Raw genomic sequence first — 24,457 nt, forward strand, 5'->3', positions numbered from 1 at the left:
ATCCACAAAGCAAATGCTATAGAAATGTTATTGTTGTTGTTGTTGTTGTTGCTGCTGTTCAAGCATTAGGAAACAAGTTAAACGAGAATTGCGAGCTCGCCAGAATCACAAAAGCCAGGTTAGTCTAGCCCCCCCAAAACCTGTACGAAATTCAATTTCTTTTCAAGATAACAAACAAAAAATGGTGAATATACATACATGCACACACACATGCACATACACATGTATGCATGTATGTAGTTTAATAATCAACATAAGCTTGCTGCCGACGTTGACGTCGGGCGCGACGCCTCAGTCGGCAGCTAATCAATAAAAACGCGTTAATTATTGTTTGGTTTAAAGCCTGATTACAACACCAGCGAGAGGCTTAGAACGCCAGCGAACGCTTAACGCAAAACACACGCGCAACAGCAGCAGCAGCAGCAGCAGCAAAAAAAAACAACGAACATCGGAAAAAAAGAACACGTCGAAAAGACACGACAATAACCGCGCACGATAAAAGTCGCCAGCGGCCAAAAACGCGCTCATTGCGTGCGCTGTTTTCGCAACGGTAAATTAGGTAGCACACAGCTGCTGAGAGTCGCGGGCATCGGGCGGATATCAGATACGCAGATACTACAACCGAGATAGACGTTGAGGGCCGCAGATAGGATGAGGATGCGGCACGCATTTGCTGGATTAATTGTGTGTTGGCTGGCAGTTTGTCAACCGCAAGGTAAATATTTTTGTGCCTTGGCACAGCAGCACTACCAACAATAGCAACAGCAGCAGCAGCAACAGCAGCAGCAGCAGCAGCAGCAACAGCAACAGCAGCAACAGCAGCAGCAGCAGCAGCCATAACAATAACAACAATAGCGAAACGAGCAGCGGGCAGACAGGATAATGACACCAATACACCTACACACACACACACACGCACGCCGCGTACTTTTAGGCTTTGATATTACAGCAATAATTGCGAAATTATCGCCGGATTTTGCGGCAACGTGCACGGCATATTGACAGGCACGGCAAAAGGACAACAGCCACGGCCACGGCTACGGCAAAAGCGCAGGGAATACGCAAAAAGGGATAATGGGGCAGCCACACACACACACACACACACACACAGTACAACTGACACGCTCTTGCTCGCTCGCTCACTCAATCTACCCCTCTCCCTCTCCCTCTCCAACTCCCAGTCAAACATTTACTTACGCTCGCCGATTAAACGCGTTTCCAAATTATGTGTCAACAACAACAGGCCGTTAAAATATCGAATAACATTATATAACACTTTATATAATCGAATTTTTTTTCTCAATAATTTTTTTTTTATATAAATACTTTTTTTTTTGTTGCTCAGAGAACAGTGCAACAAGTGCGAAAGCTAAAGTGCTTCAATTGAAACAGTGATCAAATAATTTATATATATTTTTTATTTTTTATTTTTATTTATTTATTTATTTAATTTTTTTTTTAATGTGAAAGTGCATGACATTATTATTCCTATTTTTTTTTTTTTTTAAATAAGTGAAAGAAAATGCCAAATTATTTTTGTTAAAAGTGTGCTCGAATTATGGAGTAGTTGACCTTGAGCTGTGAAACGAAATTATAAAAAATTGACATTGGGAAAAATAATTATATATATTACTCATTTCTATATGATATACTAGAGTTTTATCTGAGCCAAATCAGCTGTGAATAGAGGTTCCCTTTTTTTTTGAAATAGCAACAGATGCAATACTTTCTATACCCAGAATCCATAAAAAATTAGGAAATCAGGCTAAAATAATAATGTGCTAATTTATGAAAGGGGCAGCAGAAGGCGTGGCAGAGGCGAAGAGCATACTCGATATAGCATTCATCGTCCATCTACCTGTCCGTCCGTCCTTCTGTCCGTCTGTGTGAACCTGTCTGATCTCAGAAGCTAGAAATTTGAGAGAGAGATTTCTTTGTGAGTTCATATCGAGTTATTTGCACAAATAGAAAATCATTTCCGATATATTTTCTATCGATAACAATTATTTATCGATCATCTTTCCTACCTTTTATAGAGCTAGAGTCTCCAAATTTTTAATAAAGATTCAAGTTAGTTTCATATAATTGAAATATATTTTCATAATCCAACTCCCACCCCCAAATCCACTTCACTCTTCCTAAAGTAGGAATAGGCGAATTTCATGTATGGAAATTTGGTTTCATATGGAAATTTAACAATTAATATTATAATAAATAATAATATAATATACTAGAAAACTGTCATTTGACAAGAATTTATTTTATTTATATTTATTTAGTCCAAAAAAAAAAAAAATCAAAAATGATTATCAAGTATTTGACAAATTTTCGATGTTAATTTTCTAAATTTGTTTATTTTTATTTTAATCTTTAAATATTCCACTGTCATAAGAACTTGTGGCAGTATTTTAATATACTCATATTTGCACTTATATTCATATTGTATGCTATATGATAATTGCATGTTTCATTAATTATACTTTCCCTGGGAGTATATACACTTAATACATACTTATACTTCTTTGACTTTCGCGCCAGATAGTTAGCATAAAAAACTTTGCCAAAAACTTGAAAGAAGCTCAAAAAACAAAAAACAAAAAACAAAAAGTGAAGAGGCAAAGCAACCGCAAACAGAATTTGAAAATAATAATAATAATGGGAAAAATACCGCGCACATTTAAATGATATTCAAATTAGAATCAGTCGAAAAAAAAAAAATAATAAAATCAAATATGGAAAAAAACAAAGACGAGAACGAGGCGTGTGGAACAAGTTTGAGGAGTTCTTTGAGCCAGTTGCTTTTGCTATTGTTGTTGCTGTCACTCTCCCTCCCTCTCTCTCTCTCTCTCTCTCTCTCTCTCTCGCTCTCTGTGTGTTTTAGGGGGGATTATAAATGCATGAATCTTGTGATATGTTTATCTTAAATATCGCACAACAAATAACAAAGTTTCGCCAGATGGGCCAAAAACTTTTGCATTTACCTTCTGGTCGCATCAACTTTCATTCCCTCTCACTCACTCTCACCCTCTCTCTCTCTTTCTCTCTCTCTCTCTCTCTCTCTCTAGCTGAGGCGCAGTTTGCACCGTTCGGTCAACCCGTCTTTGGTGGGCAACCTGGCTTCTTTGGAGGAGGCGGTCGCGGCCAGCTGGGCTCCGTGTCCAGGGCCAACACGAACGCCTACGAGCGCCAGGTGGACCTTGGCAACGATCTGGAGTACACGCGCGGCGTGTCCAACTCGCGCGCAGTGACGCGCCAGAACGGACAGCGCGTGGTCGCCAACAGCCAGGCGCTGACCCGCGGCCTGGACCTGGGCGGACTGCAGCTGGGCAACACGTTCACGCGCACACGCACCAATGCGAACGGCGCGGTGATCGGCGGGGGCGTGGCCAATCAGTTCCGCATCGGGGACGTCGGCCTGGGCGCCTCCCTCTCGCCGGACAACATCCGGCAGGGCTTCGGACTGCAGCGCGACGCCAACGGCGATGTGCGCCTGGGCCTGGGCCTGCTCAGCCTCGATCTGGACAGGCAGGTGGAGGACAGCAACACGCTCAGCCAGGCGCAGGTGAACGCCCAGGGCCGTGGCGCTCGCGTCGGCTCCAACAGCAACAGCTTCACCAACAACCAGCAGATCGGCGGCCTCAATGTCAAGGAGACGTTCAGCAACTCGAACGCCTTCGGGCGCACGCGCTTCGGCCAGACCTCGGCCAATGCGGGCGGCTTCGGTGAGACGGCCGCCTCGCGTGGCATTCCCTTCGGCAACGGATTCCGGCAACGTCGCACGCCCCAGGTGGCATACCGTCCGCAGCAGCTGGCATTCCGTCCGCAGCAGGCGGCGTTCCGCCCGCAGCCGGTGGCCAATCGCCGTTTCCTGCGGCCCAAGCGTCACGCCCAGTACGTGCCCTTCGGCTATCCGCAGCCGAATAACGGCTTTGGTGGTGGCTTCGGCGGCTTCGGCGGCTTCGAGGCGGAGCGTCCACGTCGCCAGTTCGGACGTCCGGGCGGCGGCTTCGGCGGCGGCTTCGGCGGACCCCCGAGCTTCGGCGGCGGCTTCGGCGGACCACCGAGCTTCGGCGGCGGCGGCTTCGGTGGCGGCGGCTTTGGTGGCGGCTTCGGACAGCCAGGCTTCCCAGAGGGCGGCAACAAGCGCGGCCCCGTGCAGTCGTCGGGCAGTGCCGGCGCCAAGGGCGGCCCCGGGTTCAATCAGCAGGCGGGCAGCAACAACTTTGCCAACCAGAAGGCGGACGGCTCGCAGGATGCGGGCAGCAGCAGCATCGGCTCCAACCTGGCCGAGGACGGCAGCAGCGGGCAGGTGAGCTCGGCGAACACCAACCATCAGTCGAGCAACGGCCACAACTCGAACGGCGCCCAGAGCCAGGCGCTGAACTTCCGGCCCGGCGAGCAGCAGGCGACCAGCTCGAATGCGAATACGCAGCACACGCGGACGGGCAACGGCGAGACGATTGGCTCGAACAGCGGCTCCACCGCCACCAACAACAATCAGCGGGGCAGCTCCAGCAACACGGCCAACACGGACACGCAGATTGTGCGCAACGGCAACCAGGAGACGATCACATCGGGCGCCAACAGCCAGTCCATCTTCCAGGGCAACAACAACCAGGGCAACGCCGCGGCCAACACCAATGCGAACATCAGCTCGCAGCGCAACCCCAACGGCTCCGTGACGAACTCGGCGTCGAGTAGCGCCAGCGCCACCAGCCAGAACGGGCAGTCGGCCAATGCGAACGCCAATGCCAGCGCCGGCGGCAATCGCAATGGAGCAGGAGCCGGAGCGGACGCCAATGCCAATGGCGGCGGATTCAATTGGGGTGGCGGCCCCGGCGGCGGCGCCAATGCCAACAGCAATGTCTTTGGCGGCTTCAATCGACCCTTTGCGTTCGGCCGTTAGTACCGTTTGAGTCCATACGCACAGCAGCACCCGCAGCACCCGCACCACCTAGACCTTAAAGCATGGCCACTTCTCTTTTTTTTTTGTTTGCCAACGAATCACTTTAAGCACTCGAATAAAATGCATTTGTTAATTTAAGCTGTATCAATGCACCACATACGCACCACTGAAAGCAGGCAAAGGCCGGTAGTGCCGGCGGAGCTCAAGGAATTGCCTCAGAGCACAAAGCAGATGCACCTGGTTCAGTTCACTTTACCGGGAACTGAAGACTGAAGCTGTCCAAAGTAATCCTCATTCCTCTACCAGTCCTTCCGTTTATCCATCCATTTATATATGTATTCATCAGTCCTTCTGTCAGTACGAATATCCCTTATTATATTTATATTTAGTTAAAAGTCTTTACCACTTCTTTACCCACGTATATCGATCGATTAATCATATTGATAGCACCAGTTCTCTTATATCGACTATCGATTGCTATGTACATACGGTTTTGTAGATGCAAATACCATCTCTAATTATTTAAATTCACGAATGAATGAAAATGAGAATGAATATAAATAGATAATTTTATATGTAAACCTGGCCTCAATGAGCCTGGATAGACTGGATATATATAGACACATAGACTTGGTTGCCTAGTGGCTTTAGGTTCCCTCGTTCACCCCGGTTTTACACTCAATGTTTGTCTGTGGCTCTGCGCACATGCACCTCTCCGTAAGCGTTCGCACCTTTGCATACTTTGGGGCGGCATTATTAAAGCCGGTCTCGATCGCTTCTCGATTTCAGCGCGCAGTCGCGCTCAGCAGAAGGTGCCGCTGCAGCGCTGGCGCCCCCGGCCAAGGAACAGCAGCGCCGTCGCGGACAACATCGAGTATCTGTACGTAAATGGCTCGTCACGGCTGGAGGACCTGCAGCCGGTGCTCAACACCTCGATCGAGACCTTTGGGCCATACGATACCAGCCAGCGGCAGGGTCGCACGCTGAACGTGATCACGGACTGGTTCAATAGCTTGTTCAACAACTGCGTCTCGCCCTGCACCCTGGAGGCCTCCCAGCAGAATCGCTGCTGCGAGGCGTACGTGGTAGCACCGTCTCCACCGGCGCCGCCTGGTCCGTGCTGCTTGGCGCCTGGGCTGCCGCCCGTTGCTCCGCTGCCCCCGCCGCCGATGCCGGTGCCCGTGCCCGTACCCGTGCCTCGCCCACTGCCGCCGGGCGTTCCGCTGCCCGGGCCGCCGCGCTACCCACTGGCCTATCCGCTGCCCAGCCGGCACACTCCGGTTATGGTCATCACCACGCCCCTCAACTGTTGCACCATCTGCACGTACACCTACTACGGCCCGCCGCCCTGCGGCCGCTTCAACTACAGGAACGACAACCGGCGCGTGACCATATACGTGCCGCCCCCCTACTACGGCCGTTGACTTGGCTAGAGCTGTAGCCCGCCCCAGTGAGCGCCTAGTCTAATGAGCCCCATAGATTATAGTTCAGCATCTTATTGTTCCAGACTCGCTGCCTCTCTCTCTCTCTCTCTCTCTCTCTCTCTCTGTGTGTATCCCTCTCTCTCTCTCTCTCTCTCTCTTTCTATCTGGCTTGCCTTTGTTCCGTTTAGTTTGCTTTACAATCTTGAAAAGTGCTTTGTGTCAGCTTTTGGCTTTTAGGCTGTCAGTCCGGCGGGCAGACATATGGGCCGGTTCCTGCTACAGCTGCAACCGTAACTGGAAACTGGAAACTGCAACTGCAACCGCTACGTGCACCGTGCCACAGAACACAAAGTTACTTTTGCCCCGAAACTCGGGGCTGATGAGCCTTTGCTCCCTTAGAAATTCGTTTGCCTATACACTATCCGATGTAATTCGAGCAGCTTCAACTGGCCGCAAACTACGGAGTTTCCAGATGTTATTTTCTTGACTCGACTTCTGTGCACACGTCATATTACTGTCTCTTTTTTTTTTTTTTTGATTTTTTTTTTAGTATTTATGTACATATTTTTAAGGTTTATGTAAATAAAGCAAAAACATTCTGTGGCTTTAATGGAAAAGAAAATCGGAAAATAATTACACTCTTCGGGGGTGTGCTAATGCGAAATGGAGTGGGAAGTCAATTTGCCCCATTATGAGGAAGTTAAGGAAGTTTGGGTGAGTTGCACAAGATGTCGATAAGAAGCTGGCAGTAGATAGCAAACTTGGGCTTAAAAATAAAAAAGAAAAAGTTTAATTTTTTGTCCTATATGCGACTATCAGAAATATATAGCCGTAAAATAGCTAAAAAAAACATAAAATGTGAGTTGGTAAAGATATAAACTCATAGTAGACAGAAAAAGTTCAGTATATAAATTTAATAACAAAATTATTAGCCGGAAAACGGCTACAAATAAATATTTTTTGTCTGAAATTTGCTGCAAACAAAAAAAATTTTAGTTAAGAAATTGAAATTATATTATACCTACTGAAGTAAACTTGTTCAATGATAAAAAAAAAAAAAAAATAATAATAATAAAATGAATATGCATGTACAAATTTTAGCCGAAAAACGGCTAAAAATAATTTTTCTTTGTCTGGAATTTGCTGCAAACGAAAAAACTTTAGTTAAAAAATAGAAATTATATTAAAGTAAATTTGTTCAATCATTTGAAAAAAAAAATAAATAAAATAAATAAATAAAAATTAAAAAATACGCCCGTAAAAATTTTAGCCGAAAAACGGCTAAAAAGTTTATGTCGATGAAAATAAAAGCTGATAGCAAACGTAGGCTTAAGCAATACAAAATAAAAGATTTACCGATTCAATAATTCTTATAGCAAATGACAGCCGGTAAACGGCTAAAAAGTAGCGAGCTTAGCTTTTATTTCAATACGGCTAAGCAGTAATGACTTTAGCTTTTATTTCATGTGAAACGTTAAGCGTATTTGCTGTTCGGCCTGTTTGCTCCGTAGCTCCGCTATCTTCTGGCTGTCTTTTGTTGTTGTCCATTTTTGCGATATGCATTCGGTCCTTTGTTGTGCCTTTTTGTGCCGTTGACTTTGGCTTTTGTTTGTGTTTTTGTTTGTCGGCTTTGTGCACGTGAGGACACGAGAAATTTATAACAGGCTCTGGTCACAGGCCCAGGCCCAGGCACCGGCACAGGTCTCTCTGACAGAGCCGCTGCCTGGCTGTCTGGCGCTGCCAGCCGCACACACGACAGGACATGGGCTCTGGCAAAAGTAGAGGTAGAGTCAGAGGTAGAGGCAGAGGTAGGGGCAGAGGTAGAGGCACAGGACACGTCACGTCAACGGCACAACAAAGCTGATAACTGCAGGCACTGCGCCATCGTCGTCGTCCTCGCCGTCATCGTCGTCGCCTTCAGATTGTGATAAGCGCAGGAAAAACAAGGCTGGCCCCACTACCCCCCTACACTACACTAGCCCCGGAAGCAGAGAGCCCAACACATCGCGCGCCTTTGTCATTTCTCATAATGTTAATTTATATTCAGTTCAGTCTAAGCAAATAGCACAAGCAAAATAAAAAAAAAAAATAAAAACAAGTAAGAAAGCTCTAGTCGAGACTGCTCGACTACGAGATCCCCTGAACCCTACAAGCAACTGATATTTCAATAATAATTAGCACCCACACACGCACTCATGCAAACAAATACACGCACACACACACACTCACATATACAGGCGATTGCGCTTGGGTTGCGCTGCAGTGTTGGCAATATTAGGAGAACTTATTTGTTGAATAATTTAATTTCTAGACGTACGATCGTAATGAAACTTTCAGAACGTATTCATATTGTTTAAATGTATGTGTATACCGAAGCACAAGTCTCTAGTATTTGATATACGACTTCTACAAAGATGATGGTGAGGGGGTGGATATAGGGGCGGGGGGTAAATTTTAACAAAAACCGAAATTGTATGACATGCGTCTTAATATACATTTTAAATTTGGAGACTCTAGCTTGAAAGATGTAGGAGATATAATTATTTAAGTGATATTCGATAAGGTTTTTTATCGATAAAAAAGTATCGGAATGAGTTATCGTTTTTTAGTGATAAACTCGATCTGCGCGTGATATATACGGACATTTTAAAAAAAAGTTGAAGTCTCTAGCTCTTGTATCTTCTGAAATCGACGCGTTCAAACATACGGACAGACGGACGGACGGACGGACGGACGGACGGACGGACGGACGGACGGACGGACGGACGGACAGACAGACGGACAGGGCTAAATCAACTCAGCTCGTCGCCCTGATCAAGAATATATATACTTTGTGGGGTCTGCCACGCCTCCTTCTGCCTGTTACATACATTTTAACAAAACCATTATACCCTGATTTCCCATTTTCAATGGGTTCAGGGTATAAAAATACCACATGCCGTGCTGTGACAGCCGGGTAGAAGAAAAGCTACAGATAGTGGATGGGCCCCGGCATAGGCTAGGCCGGGCTAGGCTCGGCTAGGCTGGGGCCGGAGTGGTGGCGGTAATAAATAGGCGGCATCGAGCCGAGCGTCTTAGTGGTAGAACTGGTGGTGGCGACGGCGTGCCGGGGTGGCGGCCACGAAGCGCCGCTCGCCGAAGACCTCTTGGCCGGGTGCACCGTCATCGGTGGCCGAGTAGAGCAGCAGGGGAATCTCCTCGACGCTGGTCTTCTGCAGCTGGGCGGAGTTGCGGATGCCGGAGCGCAGCAGGTCGTTGCTGGAGAGGCGGCGGGTGCTGGCGGCGACGGTGGAGGCGCTGGCCGGTCCAGCGGCTGGCTCGGTGGCGCCCTCTAGCAGCTGGCTGTCGTCGTTGTCGTTCTGCACCAGGGGCGCGTCCTCGGGCTGGGCGACGGCAATGGTGTTGCCCACGGGACTGGCACCGTCCTCGCCCTGGATGCTGTCGCCGATGATGGAGCTGCCCTGGAGCAGAGCCTCGATGTTCTCCACGTTGGAGAGGCCGTTGATCTGGAGCTGTTCGTGCAGCTCGCTGGGTATGGCAATGGCCTGGACGTCCTTGTGGCCGGAGATGCCGTTGGGCGTGGGAATGAACTGCACGTTCTCGGGTATCTGATCGGTCGGGTAGACGGGCACCAGCTCGGCCTCGTTGTCGTTGCTCGACTTGAGCAGGATCAGCGAGATGGGCACGATCTTCTTGAACTTGAGCAGCACCAGCTTCTTGATGGCCACGGCGCCAGGGAAGACGCGCGTCTGGGCGCCATGGTGGGGCTTGGCAACGATGCCGCGCTGCTGCTGCTGCTGGTGACGACGGTGTCCGGCCACGTGACGAGCTAGAAAGAGATGGACACACACACGCTACAGTACGGGGCGGGACGGAGCGGAGCGGCGGGCGCCAGCGACTCACCATCGACCGTGACGGCGGCCAGGGCCAGGCCAATAGCCAAGAGGGTAAACAGTTTGATTGCCATATCAAATGGAGGTAGTGGCCGATGTCGAACTCTGATCTGATCTGATCTGTCTCTGGGCGAGAGCGTCTATTAAATGGTTTGGCTCTTGCCTAAGCAAAGACATTTTATATCGGGGTAGCCGCTCGGGGCTACGCTTCTTTCACTCCGACATCATAAAGTCGCACACACACACACGCACACACTTGACAAAAATTTGGGCGAAAAATTAATGAAAATGGCCAGAAAGAAGAATGAAACGGCTGTTTGTTGGCCAAATGGCGAATGCCAAATTTTAATAAACTATGCAAATGCCGCACGCTAATTTATGCATTCGCCTTAGCGCTGACTTGGCCCCGCTTTTTCTGGACGGGACGGAACGGAACGGGACTGAATTGGACTGCGACTGATATTCCAACTGGGCCTGGGACTTTGCTCTATGGACTATGGACTCTCGGGACTCTGCATGCAATGCAGCTCTGGGTCGCAGCACGCGTGTCACTGACCGCCCGCTGCAATGCCCCCCCCTCCCATGTGACCCCTCCCATCGTCTTCGTCTCCCTGAGCTGAGCTCGAGCTGAATCGCATTCGCCAAATCAGAGGCGGAAATTTGCATTTGAGGTCGTCGCCATCGGAAAGTTACCAAGCCAGGCCAGGCCAGGGCAGGCCAGGCCAGCCAGTCCAGCCCGTAGCCATGTTCTTTTTCTTTGTTTTTTGGGTCAAAAGTGAGATCTAGCCGAAGAAGTCAAGCCAACCAAGTTCTTGGCCAGAAGTCTCGACCACGCATTTATCAATGTGCGACCGGGCCAAGCTCGACCCCAAATGGACTCACTCGTGTCACAGTTCACCAACAGCATATATAGATTCTCTTCCCTCTCTCTCTCACTCTCTCTCTCCCTCTCTCTCTCTCTCTCTTTGTGTCTTGTATTGAAGGCAAGAGCGAGATAGATGCACGCATATGGCTCAGCTTTGACATTAGAGCATTCGAATTCGAGTTTCTAGCCGCTGGACTTCCCCGTTGCGAATAAATTTCTCAATTTGTTTACAGTCCAGTTTATTATTAATTGGGCTATCAGACATGGGACTTCTACAGAGACAGCGAGAGCGAGAGAGAGAGAGTGAGAGACAGCAGGTGGTCAAATGTTTAATGACTTCTCGTTATATGAAAATACATTTGTTTACAAGCCGTATATGGAATCATCCTTTGCATTGTTATGCAAATGCATTACAAATTCCCAATTAATATTAAATAGGTAAACAAATGTTGTATTCATATTGATATTAGATTCAAGCCAATCATAGATGTATATTAATCATAGACTCAAATTAATCATATTTATGAGCATGCCAAAGAGTTTGTGAAAACCATTTCTATTCGAGAGCGCCGAGAAATATTCTGCTCTAGTTTTGGAAATATGCTAACAATGGCAACAAAATGCCAATGTCGCAGACATTTAAAAATAAACTCTATTGCTGACGTTTCTAGAAAGTTATGGCATTTAGTTTACATTTGGTTCAATCGATTAATGAACTGAAACCAGAGCTGTGGACTGTGTGTAAGGCTCTCCAAATTCAAGATTGAATCTGCTGAAAGTTCTACTCATATATGGGTCATCTGGGCCAGACAATCCCAATGATATTGGGATCTTGACATTCAAGATTGAAACTGCTGAAAGTTCTACTCATATATGGGTCATCTGGGCCAGACAATCCCAATGAGATTCTTGAGCACCCTTGTCTCCCGAAGGTTTATTTTATTATTTAGACCTTCTTCGTTGGCTGGATTAATTCTTTTAGTGCCTAGAGTAACATTTGTGAAATTATCAAAAATCTTCTTTGCACTCACCTGTCCTTCCATCATACTATCTATTCCAATAATCGATAAATATGCTGGGTACAATGTTATCAATTCAAATCCGTCTCGAGCTACAGTAATACAATTTCATTACATTTTCTATTAGAGTTATCCTCTTCACATTGAAAATATTCTACAAGTCGAGACTGCTCGACTAGGCGATACCCTGGACCCTGCCAGCTGATATTCTAATCATTCTGCACTTCTTATATGCACACATATGTACATGCATATGCATCGATACGCACGCTTAAGCTCGCGCTCTGCTAACTGCGCAGCAAGCAGCGACTGCGCTTCAGTGTGGGCAATACTATGAGAACTTATTTGTTGAATAATTCGACTTGTAGACGGACTATCTGAGTCATTTTTCAAAGTGTGTGTGACAGACACTTTTACACACACTTTACAGTTATTTGCAAACCATGCCTGCTCAGCATCAAGCAATCTAGTAGTCCGCGTGTTTGCTGTCAAATATTTTGATATATATTTAAGCATATTGTAAAAATAATCAGTCTTACGTTTGACTAGACAGACGAAATACGGAAATTTAATTGGTAAATTTTTTTATTTTTTTTCCATTTTTTTTTTTTTTTTCATTTTTCAATATTAACTGAATGTGAATTAATTTAGCTCAACTACAGGATGGCTTCTCCCGCCGAGAATTCGCAACGTAAGTGTTGAATTTAGATATTTACATTAATTCATATTTATTCATTTTGTCATTATACATATTAAGCATACACATTAAGCATGCACATAGTTCCAGCTGGCACCGCTACCCCTACTCCTTCGACTGCAGGACAGTCGACCGGCGTGCCACGCAGACGTTCAGCTGTAAGTTTTCCTTTTAGTGTCAATGCGCCAGCTCTTGATTCTTGTTTGCAGGGGCGTCTCCGCAAATGGGAGGTAGATCAGCGTGGAGGTATTGCCAATCAAAATAACAAAGACAAAGATCATAAAACAAGACCAGAAACTAATTTTTGTAGTGAAATTCCATCACCGAAAGCGCCCTGAACTGATACCCAACGAAGATTTAAAAAAGCATGCCCCCAGAATGCTTATTTCTTATTACGCAGAAAATCCACACAATGCCAATATTCACACGATGTAATTGTTATATTATATATATTCTATGAAATGCATATGAATAAACATTTTAGATTTGGCGATTGTATTTTTTAAGATGTAGCAGATATACATTTATTACTGATTCTCTATATCTTCTGAGATTGACGCGTTCAAACATACGGACAGACGGACAGGGCTAAATCGACTCAGCTCGTCGTGCTGATTACATACTTTGTGGAGCCTGCCACGCCTCCTTCTGCTTGTTACATACCTTTGACAAAATGATTATATCCTGATTTCCCATTTTCAATGGGTTCGGGGTATAATAAAAATACTAAAATAATAATAATAATATTAATAATAATATCCCATTTCTTATATATTTTTGTGTGCCAAATCATCTGCTTATCAATATATCAATTATCACCACACGTAGAACTCTGTTCAGAGTTGCCCCTAGTCCAGCACCCCCACGCCTTCACTCCCCACTCATATGGGCTTTATAAATGTTTTGACAGGCACTGGATTTATTTCTTATTTATTAATGTCAAGCAAAAGAAATAAATAATCTTTCTATCTGGCGAATTGAAGACTCGAAGAGGTCACACAGATCGTATATGGAAAAGTTCGATAGGAAAGTTCGTAGAAATGCGATAATGAAATGTGGCTGCTATATATAGAATATATATTGTGTGCAGATCTTAGACATTCTATAGCTTTAGATTTATGGAGCGTCATCAATTCTCAGAGAAGACAATGGAACGGCCAGCAACAGAATTTGGCGAAGATCGATTGATGCTCTTAGATGGCTCGACGGCTTGAGATCTTTGCTTTCGCCAAATCCCATTGATTGTGAATGATATGATGTTGGGGTCCACACTCGGATTGCATAGATCAAATTAGTTGGAGTCATTAATTCTCAACAGATCGCAGCTCTGATCTGCTCGTTCCCAGTTGGTTTCCTGCTTCTCCGCCTATTTCGCATTTCTTTTCTTTTCTTCTCATTTCTTTTCTTTTCATTCTGTCTGTTGTTTTCGTTGCCACGCCCCTAGACGCCCAGCGACTTATTTATGTCTATGTGCGAATCTATTTCATCCATCTCGTGTGGCTCTTGTTCCATGTCTACCTCCCCTCCGCCTCCCGCCGCAAGAGCCACGTCGTTCGATAATTCACAGGCCTCGTCTCTGGGCTTATCTCCGGTGAAAATATGTATTCTTCGTGTTTGGCCTATTATGAGGGACATAAACCAATTGTTAATAACTAAATTATGCAAAAGAGAGCCGCGAACCGCGCGCTCAGCCCATAGATTAAAACAAAGGCGCGCCAAGACGCTGGCCGTTCATTAGCAGCCCGGACAGTCGGCAGGGCCTGGGCTGGGGCCTAGGCTGGGGCTTGGGCTTGGGCTTGGACTTGGGCACCTGGACCTGAAATCGAGAAAAAAGAAAAAAGTGCCAGCCTTATGCTAATGGAAATACATAAAAAACGCATAAATACTCATTAGGCACGTGTGTGTGTGTGTGTGTGTGTGGATTCTTGCCTGTGGCCCTAGATGAAAGTTGCGACTCGGCGTGAGGTCAAGTTGGGGTCAAAGCTGTTAGAAAGTTATTGGAAAGTTCTATAATTATGTTTGACATCTGTTTTTCACGCCGATTTCGGATGAACTGGAACAACAAATTGGTGTCAGCACCTAGCCCGATCATGAAACGGAATTAGTTCCCTAGGAACTATGCAAATTGCTTTATTCTATTTTGAATCGCATTGAATCGAACTGTTATTCAATTAGGCAAGCTTTGAGCCGCGAGCTTTTTGTTCTTTGTGCTGTCGAAAAGCTCAGCTTATACAGCCGGAACTGTTTGTTGTGAACTAGCTCTTATGAGCGGCTGAGCATATGCAAATCAAACGTATGCTGATGAGCTTAGAGAGTTTCAATAGGCCGAACCAATGAGGAGCTAACTGGGAGATTAAGCCGAGTGCTGGACTGGCAAATACCCCGTAAATTTAATAAATCAACTCATGGAAAGATGAAGAAATGAATATTTATAGAGTTTGTAGTGGAACTGGAAGGAGTTGTGGTATAGAGGCGAACAGAGAACGAGCTAACTTCAGATATTCCAGATCTTGTTGCCGCAGATCTCAGATAAGGGCAGCAGAAAACTTGTTTGCCACCATTTTTATACATTTTTAATTATATGAAAATGGTATGATAAAAATTCCTATTATGGCAAGCCAATCATCATTGAACTAGTTCCATGCTTAACGGGCTAGCTCGGCTGGCTACTGTTGGCCGCTTGGGTCAATCGCTGGGTCAGCGTGGTTCAACGTGCGCCAAATTAATTTGCCGCCCCGCTGGCAAGCCAACGGCAAAGCAACGGCCAGCAGTGGAGCTGAAGAGGCAGCGCGCGCTCTCTTGCCGCGCCGCTTACTCTCACGCGCTCTCGCTCTCTCAAATTGTAGCTGGTACATAAAAAGCTCGAGACGGCGCGCACGCTCACACAGTTGGCCAAAAGAAACGTCTGTCTCTGGACCAAAGCGGAACGTACGGAGGCGAGCGATCAATATTAAAGACGAGCAATAAACGATAACTGAAACTGATAGGCGATTATCGATTATCGATTAACGATCAACGATCAACGATTACTGTGCTTCTGTTTGCCTGCTTTGAGTGTGTGTGTGTGCGTGTGCGTGTGTGTGAGTGTTTGCGTGATTGAGTGAGTGTTTTCGATTGGATTTCAGCTGTCAGTCCGTCGACATGGCCAAATTTCTGGCGCTGTGCCTGCGCCTCGGCCTCGTCCTGCTCCTGGCCGCCGCCGCCGCCGCCGTGGCCGGGGCTGAGGTCAAGGCCGCCGACAAGGAAATGACCCAGCTGAGCATCGAGCAGTCCACGGAGTCGCCCATTGCGGATATGGCGCTGATTGGTAGGCCTCAGACACTTCCCCCCTCCCCCCCACACACACTTCCCCCTTCCGGCTCACGAGCTGAAGATCGAGCCGCTGGCAGAGACAAACTAATGTCATGTGTTTTACTTATTTTTTTTCATGTGCTCCCACAATGTGTTTTTTTTCTGTGCCAATCTCTCGCTGTGTGCGTGTGCGTGCGCGTGTTTGTTTTTGTTGTGCGCGGCTGCAGAGGATGCGCCCGTGGTGCCCAAGCAGCCCACCGAGAAGCCGCCCGTAGCCCAAGCCCAGGCCCAGGCCCCGACTAAGCCCCAGCCGAAGGCGGAGCCATCGGCCGCAGCTGCTAGCAGCGAAATGCCGGCTGCCATGCCGGAACCATCGGACGAGAAGTCCGCCCAGCCGCACACGGTCGCCGACTTCATCATCCATCCCCTGATCGCGTTCAAGCCGCGCCAGGCCACCGTCGAGGAGATGCAGGCGCAGTCGCAGGGCAAGCAGGCGTCGTCCAGCTCGACCACGTCCAGCTCGCCGGCCACCTGGCTGTTCGGCATGAATCCGGGCCAGGGACTGGGCTCCTCCTTCTCGACGCTGGCCGGCTCCGTGTCCGGCTGGTTCAACGATCGTCTGGCCGCTGCCGGGCAGCAGCTGCCCGCCCTGCCCGGTCTGCCCGCCCTGGTGGACACGCCCGTGCGCGACAGCGCCACCACTACCACCACCACCACCACCCAGCGTCCCGACATTGTCGTCCGCCTCCAGCAGCGCCCGAACAGAAGGCGCGGCAATCCCAACGGACTCAACAGCGCCAACGGCATCCGGAATGGCAACCGCAACGGCAACCGTAACGGGAATCGCAATGGCAATCGCCACGGCAATCTGAATGGCAACCGCATCCAGCGGCCGAATCGCTTCAACAATCACCTGGACTCGCTGGAGTCGCTGGAGGAGTACGATGATGTGGACTACTACGGTGGCAATCGCTACGACGACGAGTTCTACGATGATGACGATCAGGAGCTGAACGATCGCGTGCAGAACGACGACGAGGACCAGTCGCTGGAGCAGAACGACGACGAGGACGACGAGGAGGAGGAGCAGCTGGATCAGCAGTCCGCTGAGGAGCAGCCGCAAAAGCAAAAGCAAAAGCCCAAGCAACGCCGCCGACCCGCCCAGACGCAGGTGGTGCGACGCAAGCAGCCGCAGCAGCAACTGCAGCAGCAGCGCCAGCAGACGTCACAGATCAGGCGTGGCCAGCCGCTGGCGTTGCTGGAGCAGGCCGACGACGAGGAGGAGGACGATGCGGAGGCGGCCGTGGAGCTGGAGGATGACGAGGACAGCGACAACGAGGAGACCTACGAGCCGGTCATCTACAACAGTCAGGCCTCGCGCCGCTCCCAGAGCCAGCCCGGCTTCATTCAGAGCAGCCAGCAGAATCTGATCAATCAGATACGCAGATTCACCTTCGGACAGACGCCCGGCGAGATCGGCAGCCGGTTCCGGCAATCGCAGGCCGCCCAGAGCCGCCCAGCCACCAGGGCCGGCGTCCGTCGCCCGCAGCAGGCGACGCTGCTGGTCAATCGCAACGGCCAGACGGTCTATGTGGCGCCCGAGCTGCTCGGCCTCAGTCCCAGCTATCCCGGCTACGGCTACGTGGCCACGGCCAGCAAGGTGCAGAAGCAGCGCGTGCCCGTCAGCTCCTACCCGCAGCCGCCGCTCACCGTGCCGCTGCGCCGCAAGGGCCGCCCCACCCAGTACATCACGATACCCTGGAGCCAGCTGGGCCTCTCCGCGCCGGACCGCCAGTCGGTGGTCTCGCTGGCCGAGGGCCTCCAGGCCCAGCCGCTGATCCTCAACATTCCCGAGAGCGCCATCAGCAGCGTGCCCCTGCGCGGCAGCTCCACGGCCGCTGGACAGCAGCAGCAGCAGAAGAAGCGCAAGCGCCCGACATTGACAGCAGCGGCAGTGCCTCTGCTGGCCGACGCCTCGCTCATGGACATCTTCCAGCCGCCGCAGATTCCGCCCTCGCGCACCGGCTCCAGCTCCGGCTCCGGCTCCGCCTCGAGCGGGCCCAAGCCCAAGCCCAAGCCGGTGCTGATCACCGCCAAGCCGGCCCAGGTGGGCGCCGGAAGCGGCCTGCTGCCCACGCGCATACGCCCCGGCACGATTGTGGAGAAGGCGCCCGCCATGGACAACGGCGAGAAGGCAACCCCGGCCCAGGCGACGTCGAACGCGCAGAAGGAGCAGCCCGAGCAGCCGATGGCCGAGGCGATGCCCGCCGCTGCCGGCGAGATGGCAATGGCCAATGCCGGCCCAGCCCCAGCCCCAGCCGAGCAGGAGTTCATCATTGTGGGCGAGGACGACGAGCCCGGCGTCTCGCGCCACGTCCAGCCGGTGTTTGGTGACGCGCGCTTCGTCTCCTACGGCGACTTCCAGCCCTACTTCGATCTGGTGCATCAGAATCGACGCTTTGCGCTGCGCAAGGCGCGCCGTGCCCAGGATATGGAGGAGGACTCGGAGCCGGATAACTGATAATTGAGAAATGCGAAATGCACAAAGAAAATGCGAAATGAAATGAAATGAAATCTTACAAAAAACAAATTACCCAAAAAATGATTTTCAATCAAACGAGTGAAAAAAAATAATAAATTTTTTTTATATTTTTTTTCTTGTTCTGTTGTGTGTGTGTGTGCGAGAGAGAGAGAGAGTAGTAGTAGAACAACAACAAAAAACAATCCAAATTTTATGCTAATCGCTGTGAACTCTGAAGTGAACTCTGACTAGAAATCAAATATTTTAAATGTAGTCTGGCTTTTTCTATTAACTAATTTATTTATTATTATTTTTTTTTTTTTTTGTGTTTCTTAATTCTCGTTTGTTGTTCATAATTAATGCCGTTGATCGTCGTCCATTGACCCGGGTCGAAGATTTGCATATTGATTAGGCGCGAGCGCGCGCGCGCTTTGACCGAATTTAATGAGCTCGCCGAGCCACAAAGAAAGCCAGGTCACATATTTGCATATACACATACACATACACATACACATACACATGCATACATTCGTATTCGTGCGATAACGGTACTTTGTGTCAACAGTTCTGGGCATTTGCATACAGATCGCACAGATAGCGCAGCCTTATGGGGCGTATACTTGATATTTGATTGGCCGCAGCAAGCGCGCTGGACAAAAGCTGATTGCTTTGGCCTGCGCCAGTTTCATAGCAGGCAGCTGTGCGATTTGAGGATGTGCTTGTGGTTTGTGTGGAGGGAGCGCAGTGCAGTTTGGCTCGACTCTGGCAAGTTGCATAGCAGCCAGCTGCGTTGTGCGTGCACAGCAGTTGAGTGACATAGCAGGCAGCTTTGAATGAAGGTACAGCAAATGGTAGCCAATATATTGCTTATATATACTGAACATATTTATAAAATAGAAATGATGAATAAAATAGCTAGTTTGAACGGAATTTCAAATATTGTTAGTTAGGGAAGTTTCTACATTTTTATTTTATATGGATTTTTAATTTGATATAATATAATAGCAATGATGGATAAAATAGCTAGTTTGAAGTGAATTTAAAAAATTTTTAGTTAGGGATTTTTCAACATTTTTGTATAAATTTTTAAATATTTTTTTTTTTTTTTGTCAGGCTTTTACGCAATATTAGTAAAATAATTAAGGGCTATGTGATAGACTACACTTGATGGATAGGCAAGAGATTTAACAGTTTGCTTATAGATTTGGTTGATCCAAAGATTTTGAATATTTTAAATATTGAATTTTTTAAAATTTTTTTTTTATTTTATTGTATTTTTCATTTCTTTTTTTTTTTCAGCTATATTTAAATTTATTCCTTTTTATGTTTTATATTTTTTTTTTTTAATTTTTTTGTTGTTTTGTTTTTGTTTTTTTTTTTATTTATTTTATTTATTTACTCATTATTATTGCTATCATTATTATTATTATTTTTTAATTTTTTTTTTTTTTTTTTTTTTTTTTTTTTTTTTTTTTTTTTTTTTTTTTTTTTTTTTTTTTTTGTTTGTGTAGATGAATAGCTTTGCAATAACTAAATTCCCATTTAAAATTTCCCATAATATTGTTTCTAGATTTTTTTAGAGAGATTTATTTCAGATAAAACATTAAATTCTGTTAAATCATTAGAGTGATTAATTTGTATACAATGCAGACAGCAAATTAGTAGATAGACAGAAGAGGCAAAGCTTGAAGCTCCATTTAAAGATTTTTGCTTCAGATTATGGCTATAAAATATATACAACACATTTCAGTTTATCTGTCAGCCAAGCTCTACTGTTAGATAGAATGCCAAGGCGTCTTCATTCCACAGCATCGCAAGTATTACGTTTGGCATTCTGAATGCTCCCTCCCATCAAGAGTGAAGCGGGATTTGTAGGCATCGAAATAATGACAGCGATTGATAGAAATAATTAAGATAGATTGCAGCTTGGGCAGGCCGCAATTAAGATCTCAGCTGAGAGCTTTGATCTGACTGGGAAATGAGTCTTGAGCAATTTGTATTCGGCAAATGTTTATTGCGCTGTTCTCGGGGCTTTCCATTACGGGATAATCACTTTCCACTTAGAGCAACGGCTTCGGCAGCGACTTCGACAACGGCAAAGGTCTCGCTTGCGGTGTTGATGTCGGCACTTAACACACACACAGACAGAGAGGGAGAGAGAGAGGGAGACAGACAAACATACATACATTTACATAGCGAGAGATACGCAAATAGAACAACAATAACAACAATATATTTCAGCTTTAGCACCCAGGGGCAACTAGCCGGAGAAGCATTCAATCACTGGCTCCCACTTGGCGCATGATAATGTGAAAATGGAACGAGAAGCTGCCGCCTGGCACTCGAGTTGGACATGGCCCGGGGCCGGTTTGTAGTAGCTCTGCTGAGCTCTCACTGAGGTACAGCTGAAAATTTGCATAATCATGCTAAGTGCGGCAAATTGTTGGAGCAATCAATGGGACATTATTAGGGCAACATGCGAGCACTCTCGCACTGGATGGAGCTCGAGCTGTAGCTGGAGCTGTTGGTGGCGCGACAAAGACACAGTTGACAGCATCATTCGTCACGGCCAGTTGCAAGACTCAAATTGAATGTTGGCTGATAGCCGGTCCCCCAACACAATCGACGACAACTGAACGCCCCAAGGGGGAGGGGGGCAGGGTTCATCGAGGGCCAAGACACCGCAATTAATGCTGGCTCGCGGCTGGCGGGGTGAATGATCAGTTAAGTGGCAGCAAGTGGCGATCGATGCCGGCTAAATCAAATATATGCGCCATTAGAAATTCCAAAACTCGGCATAAGAAAGGCTCAACGAGCTGCTAGGCTCTAACCGTAAATATCGCAAAGAGATTCATAATTTCATTTGAATTTCTTCAAATTTGCATCTGCTTAAAGTTCAACTCTTGGCCCTCGCTGGCCGTTGGCCATTGGCCGTTGGCCGCTAGCTGTTAGCTGTTAGCTGCTGCCAAATTAGCTGCCTGATTTCACATCTAATTTCCATTCTATGTGCAAACCACACAACAAGCCATAAAAAGAATAGAGCCAGGGCTAAAGAGGGCTGCAAAGTGGAGAGCGGGAGAACGGTAGAGGGAGAGCAGCACAAGTTGGGCCATTTGGCTTGCTTTTGTTTGCCCGTGTCTCGTGCATTGAACTTTCAACTTGGCCAAGCCAACGAGAGCCGGCAACAGCAGTCCAAATCGAATCGTTGCTCCAAGTTCAATGCGGATTTCTCCATACCAAACCTGAATCAATTTATGAGGCATTGCCACGACGACGATGTCCGATGCCCGATGCCCGATGCCCGTCTAGGCTCGTCTCATTCGATGTCCATTTCAATCCATTTCGATTACCATTCACGGCATGTGTTTTGCAGCTTTGACATTTGACACCGTTGAACTTTTCTCGCTCTCTCCTCACACTCTCCCCCCTCTCTCTCTCTCTCTCTCAGATTTTTATGCTAATTTCGCTCGCAGTTCTCTTCAACTCTGTTGTCATGCAGATGCCGTTGCTGTCACCTGCGACTCGGATGATATGTGGCCCCCTTAAGCGGACAATGCAGCAGCTTACAATATCTAAATGATTTCGCCGATATAATAAATGTGCACAAAATTAACATATCTCTTTTGCTCTTTTCATTTTATTCGTTTTTCCCTCGTCAATTTAATTGTTTTGCTATTCATTTGGCATTCGCAACTTCTGGCGGAGTTTTACGATTGAGCTCGAAGCACAGTTACTAGACCCTTATTACAACTCGTCGTTAGCTCTAGCATTGTGAAGACTGCCACCCAGATTGTCGATTGCTGGGCAGGTGCTTGCGATGGGCATGCATATCTAATCTGATATAAAGATATATAAAAATGGAATCTGATTTAAAGAGATTTGCCAATGGAGCTGCAAGATCTGCAGTCTCATTTCTAGGGCAACCGAATTGGCATACAATATATGTAATATTAATAAGATTGAGTTTGTATAGGAGTCTTATATCTGCAAATATTTCGTAGTCTGTCTGCTGAATTAATTATCAATTCACAGGGAAGGAAAGGCAAGGGCTGGAAGGAAAGTCTGGAAATAGCAGACAATTCTCTTGAGAACATTTAACGAGAATGAAATTCTTAGTACACCAATCTTAAATCCATATGCTCCACGCCCCGCATCTTTGGGAATGAATCTCTACTTCTGAGATTTAAGACTAAACGAATATGTGTATCGCATTTTAGTCTTAGTCGGGCTCAAGCTCCACAAGCCTCAGACATCAACGAATACAATTCAAGTATTATACAGTGGAAGTCGATTATAATGACTCCGCTTATAGCGTCTGTATGGCTATTACGAAGAAAATTTTGGTCCCCAGACAAATTTATCTGGATAAACCCACGGCTATAGCGTCTACCGCGTATAACGACGGTCCCCTGAGTGCCGTTATAGCCGGATTCTACTGTATGCATATGCGCCACACCTCAAAGAGCATATTATAGGTCAATCTATAGCCTTCGCTGCTTAAAGCCTTTTGATAGATATAATTTGTATTATAATCTCCATTTTTTACACATTCAGAGCTTGAATAATGTGATAAATATATATATATATTATTCATTTATTTATAGTACAATAGCTGCGAATAATCAAAGTGCTAAGGCACTGCCTGCTAAAATCTTCAGCTTCCTCTGCAATGTGTATATAAGACAGTTCTCATATGTCTTCACAGCATTTTCTTATGAGCATTTTATAAAATGAAAATACATATTTATATATTTACTCATAAGATACAGACTCCAATTTGAAGCAGTTCAAACAAAGATTATTAATTTTGTCTATAAAGAATTCTGCATTGATGGACAGCGTGAAAGGTAAGGTATTCAGGGTATCCACGCGCAAAAGTAGATGATAGAGTTATGAGACACAGCTATAAGTGTTAGAGGCGCTTACAGCTCGACAGGTCTTTGAGGCGATCAAGAAAAATGCATCTAGTTAAATCGAAAAATCAACTATCAAGTCTACCCACCCAATATGAGAATATTTCCAAGTTATCTTGCGTATAACCTGAACCTCACAAGATCAGAAGAAGTTTGACTATCAGATGTAGTAATCAAGGTGATATTCAATAGACCATATATGTAAGTGTGCAAGACTCGATCCAGTAGGCCTTGATGGTGCGGTGTTCTAAGTATTATCCTAGTGCATATCCTTAAAATACATATGCCTAGATCTTCAACCAGACTGCTTGGATGAGACTTGATTCCAAAAGCCTCTTGAGGCAACTTTTGACTAGTTCTGGGATGCTGTCTACAATTTTTGCCATCTCTAGAGGCTTTGTTGTGAGTAACCCTAATGAGTATCTCCAATGAGTACCCCGAAATAAGATTATTGTAAGTTTCCTAGCTTGGCTTTGTACTTTATTATTATAAGTGCAGACTTGTGGACAATAGGAGTGAAACGAAGGACTGATTCCCGATTCCTCCTCCCCTTAGACGTAGCTCTAGAACATCCAGGGAGTCTATGCACAAAGCTAACAAGCTCTGCACATCTCCTTGAACGAGTATTCATAGCAAAATCTAACAAAAATCTTTTGAGATCATTCTCATATCATGCCTCTTGCTTACATTCACATTGAATACTCAACACGTTTGCTGTTTCCTATAAGTACACACATACACACATGTATATGTATATAAATTTATAGGCCTTGACCATTAAATATATATACATACACATACATAGACAGTTTGAGTTCACTCCATTGCATATAGACATACGCATCTACATATATGTGTCTCTGTATGTGTGTGCCCATGCACTTGCCCATACACACACACACACACACACACATATGTGTACATGCCA

At 46.6% G+C, this 24,457-nt stretch overlaps 3 protein-coding genes and 1 long non-coding RNA gene across 4 annotated transcripts; 3 read left to right on the top strand and 1 right to left on the bottom strand.

Moving 5' to 3' along the window:
* Positions 1-396: 396 nt before the first annotated feature.
* LOC115564965 (uncharacterized) lies at positions 397-5,042 on the top strand. The gene is made up of 2 exons (XM_030389863.2): positions 397-715; positions 3,066-5,042. The coding sequence occupies exons 1-2, from the start codon at positions 652-654 to the stop codon at positions 4,904-4,906; spliced, it is 1,905 nt and encodes a 634-aa protein (XP_030245723.1). The 5' UTR covers positions 397-651; the 3' UTR covers positions 4,907-5,042.
* Positions 5,043-8,961: 3,919 nt separating this feature from the next.
* On the bottom strand, positions 8,962-10,386 carry LOC115564967 (uncharacterized). The gene is made up of 2 exons (XM_030389864.2): positions 10,234-10,386; positions 8,962-10,159 (listed from the first exon to the last, which is right to left on the bottom strand). Exons 1-2 carry the CDS (start codon positions 10,295-10,297, stop codon positions 9,405-9,407), a joined length of 819 nt encoding a protein of 272 aa, XP_030245724.1. The 5' UTR covers positions 10,298-10,386; the 3' UTR covers positions 8,962-9,404.
* Positions 10,387-12,654: 2,268 nt separating this feature from the next.
* Positions 12,655-13,289, top strand: LOC149090554 (uncharacterized). Its single transcript, XR_016197293.1, has 4 exons — positions 12,655-12,682; positions 12,759-12,798; positions 12,865-12,962; positions 13,014-13,289. It is a non-coding gene; the product is annotated as an uncharacterized LOC149090554 (long non-coding RNA).
* Positions 13,290-15,666: 2,377 nt separating this feature from the next.
* Positions 15,667-18,775, top strand: LOC115565377 (uncharacterized). The gene is made up of 2 exons (XM_030390513.2): positions 15,667-16,111; positions 16,323-18,775. The coding sequence occupies exons 1-2, from the start codon at positions 15,946-15,948 to the stop codon at positions 18,614-18,616; spliced, it is 2,460 nt and encodes an 819-aa protein (XP_030246373.1). The 5' UTR covers positions 15,667-15,945; the 3' UTR covers positions 18,617-18,775.
* The last annotated feature ends 5,682 nt before the right edge of the window (positions 18,776-24,457 follow it).

The sequence above is a fragment of the Drosophila navojoa genome, chromosome X (assembly GCF_054131105.1).
Source record: "Drosophila navojoa isolate 15081-1374.11 chromosome X, UAZ_NAV_1.0, whole genome shotgun sequence".
Classification (NCBI taxonomy): Eukaryota; Metazoa; Arthropoda; class Insecta; order Diptera; family Drosophilidae; genus Drosophila; species Drosophila navojoa.

Excerpts from the sequence above, each read along its gene's own strand:
- LOC115565377 (XM_030390513.2), top strand. The coding sequence starts at position 15,946 with ATGGCCAAATTTCTGGCGCTGTGCCTGCGCCTCGGCCTCGTCCTGCTC. Across the intron at positions 16,112-16,322 it reads TGCGGATATGGCGCTGATTG|AGGATGCGCCCGTGGTGCCC; the intron begins GTAGGCCTCAGA and ends GCGCGGCTGCAG.
- LOC115564965 (XM_030389863.2), top strand. The coding sequence starts at position 652 with ATGAGGATGCGGCACGCATTTGCTGGATTAATTGTGTGTTGGCTGGCA. Across the intron at positions 716-3,065 it reads GGCAGTTTGTCAACCGCAAG|CTGAGGCGCAGTTTGCACCG; the intron begins GTAAATATTTTT and ends CTCTCTCTCTAG.
- LOC115564967 (XM_030389864.2), bottom strand. The coding sequence starts at position 10,297 with ATGGCAATCAAACTGTTTACCCTCTTGGCTATTGGCCTGGCCCTGGCC. Across the intron at positions 10,160-10,233 it reads GGCCGCCGTCACGGTCGATG|CTCGTCACGTGGCCGGACAC; the intron begins GTGAGTCGCTGG and ends ATCTCTTTCTAG.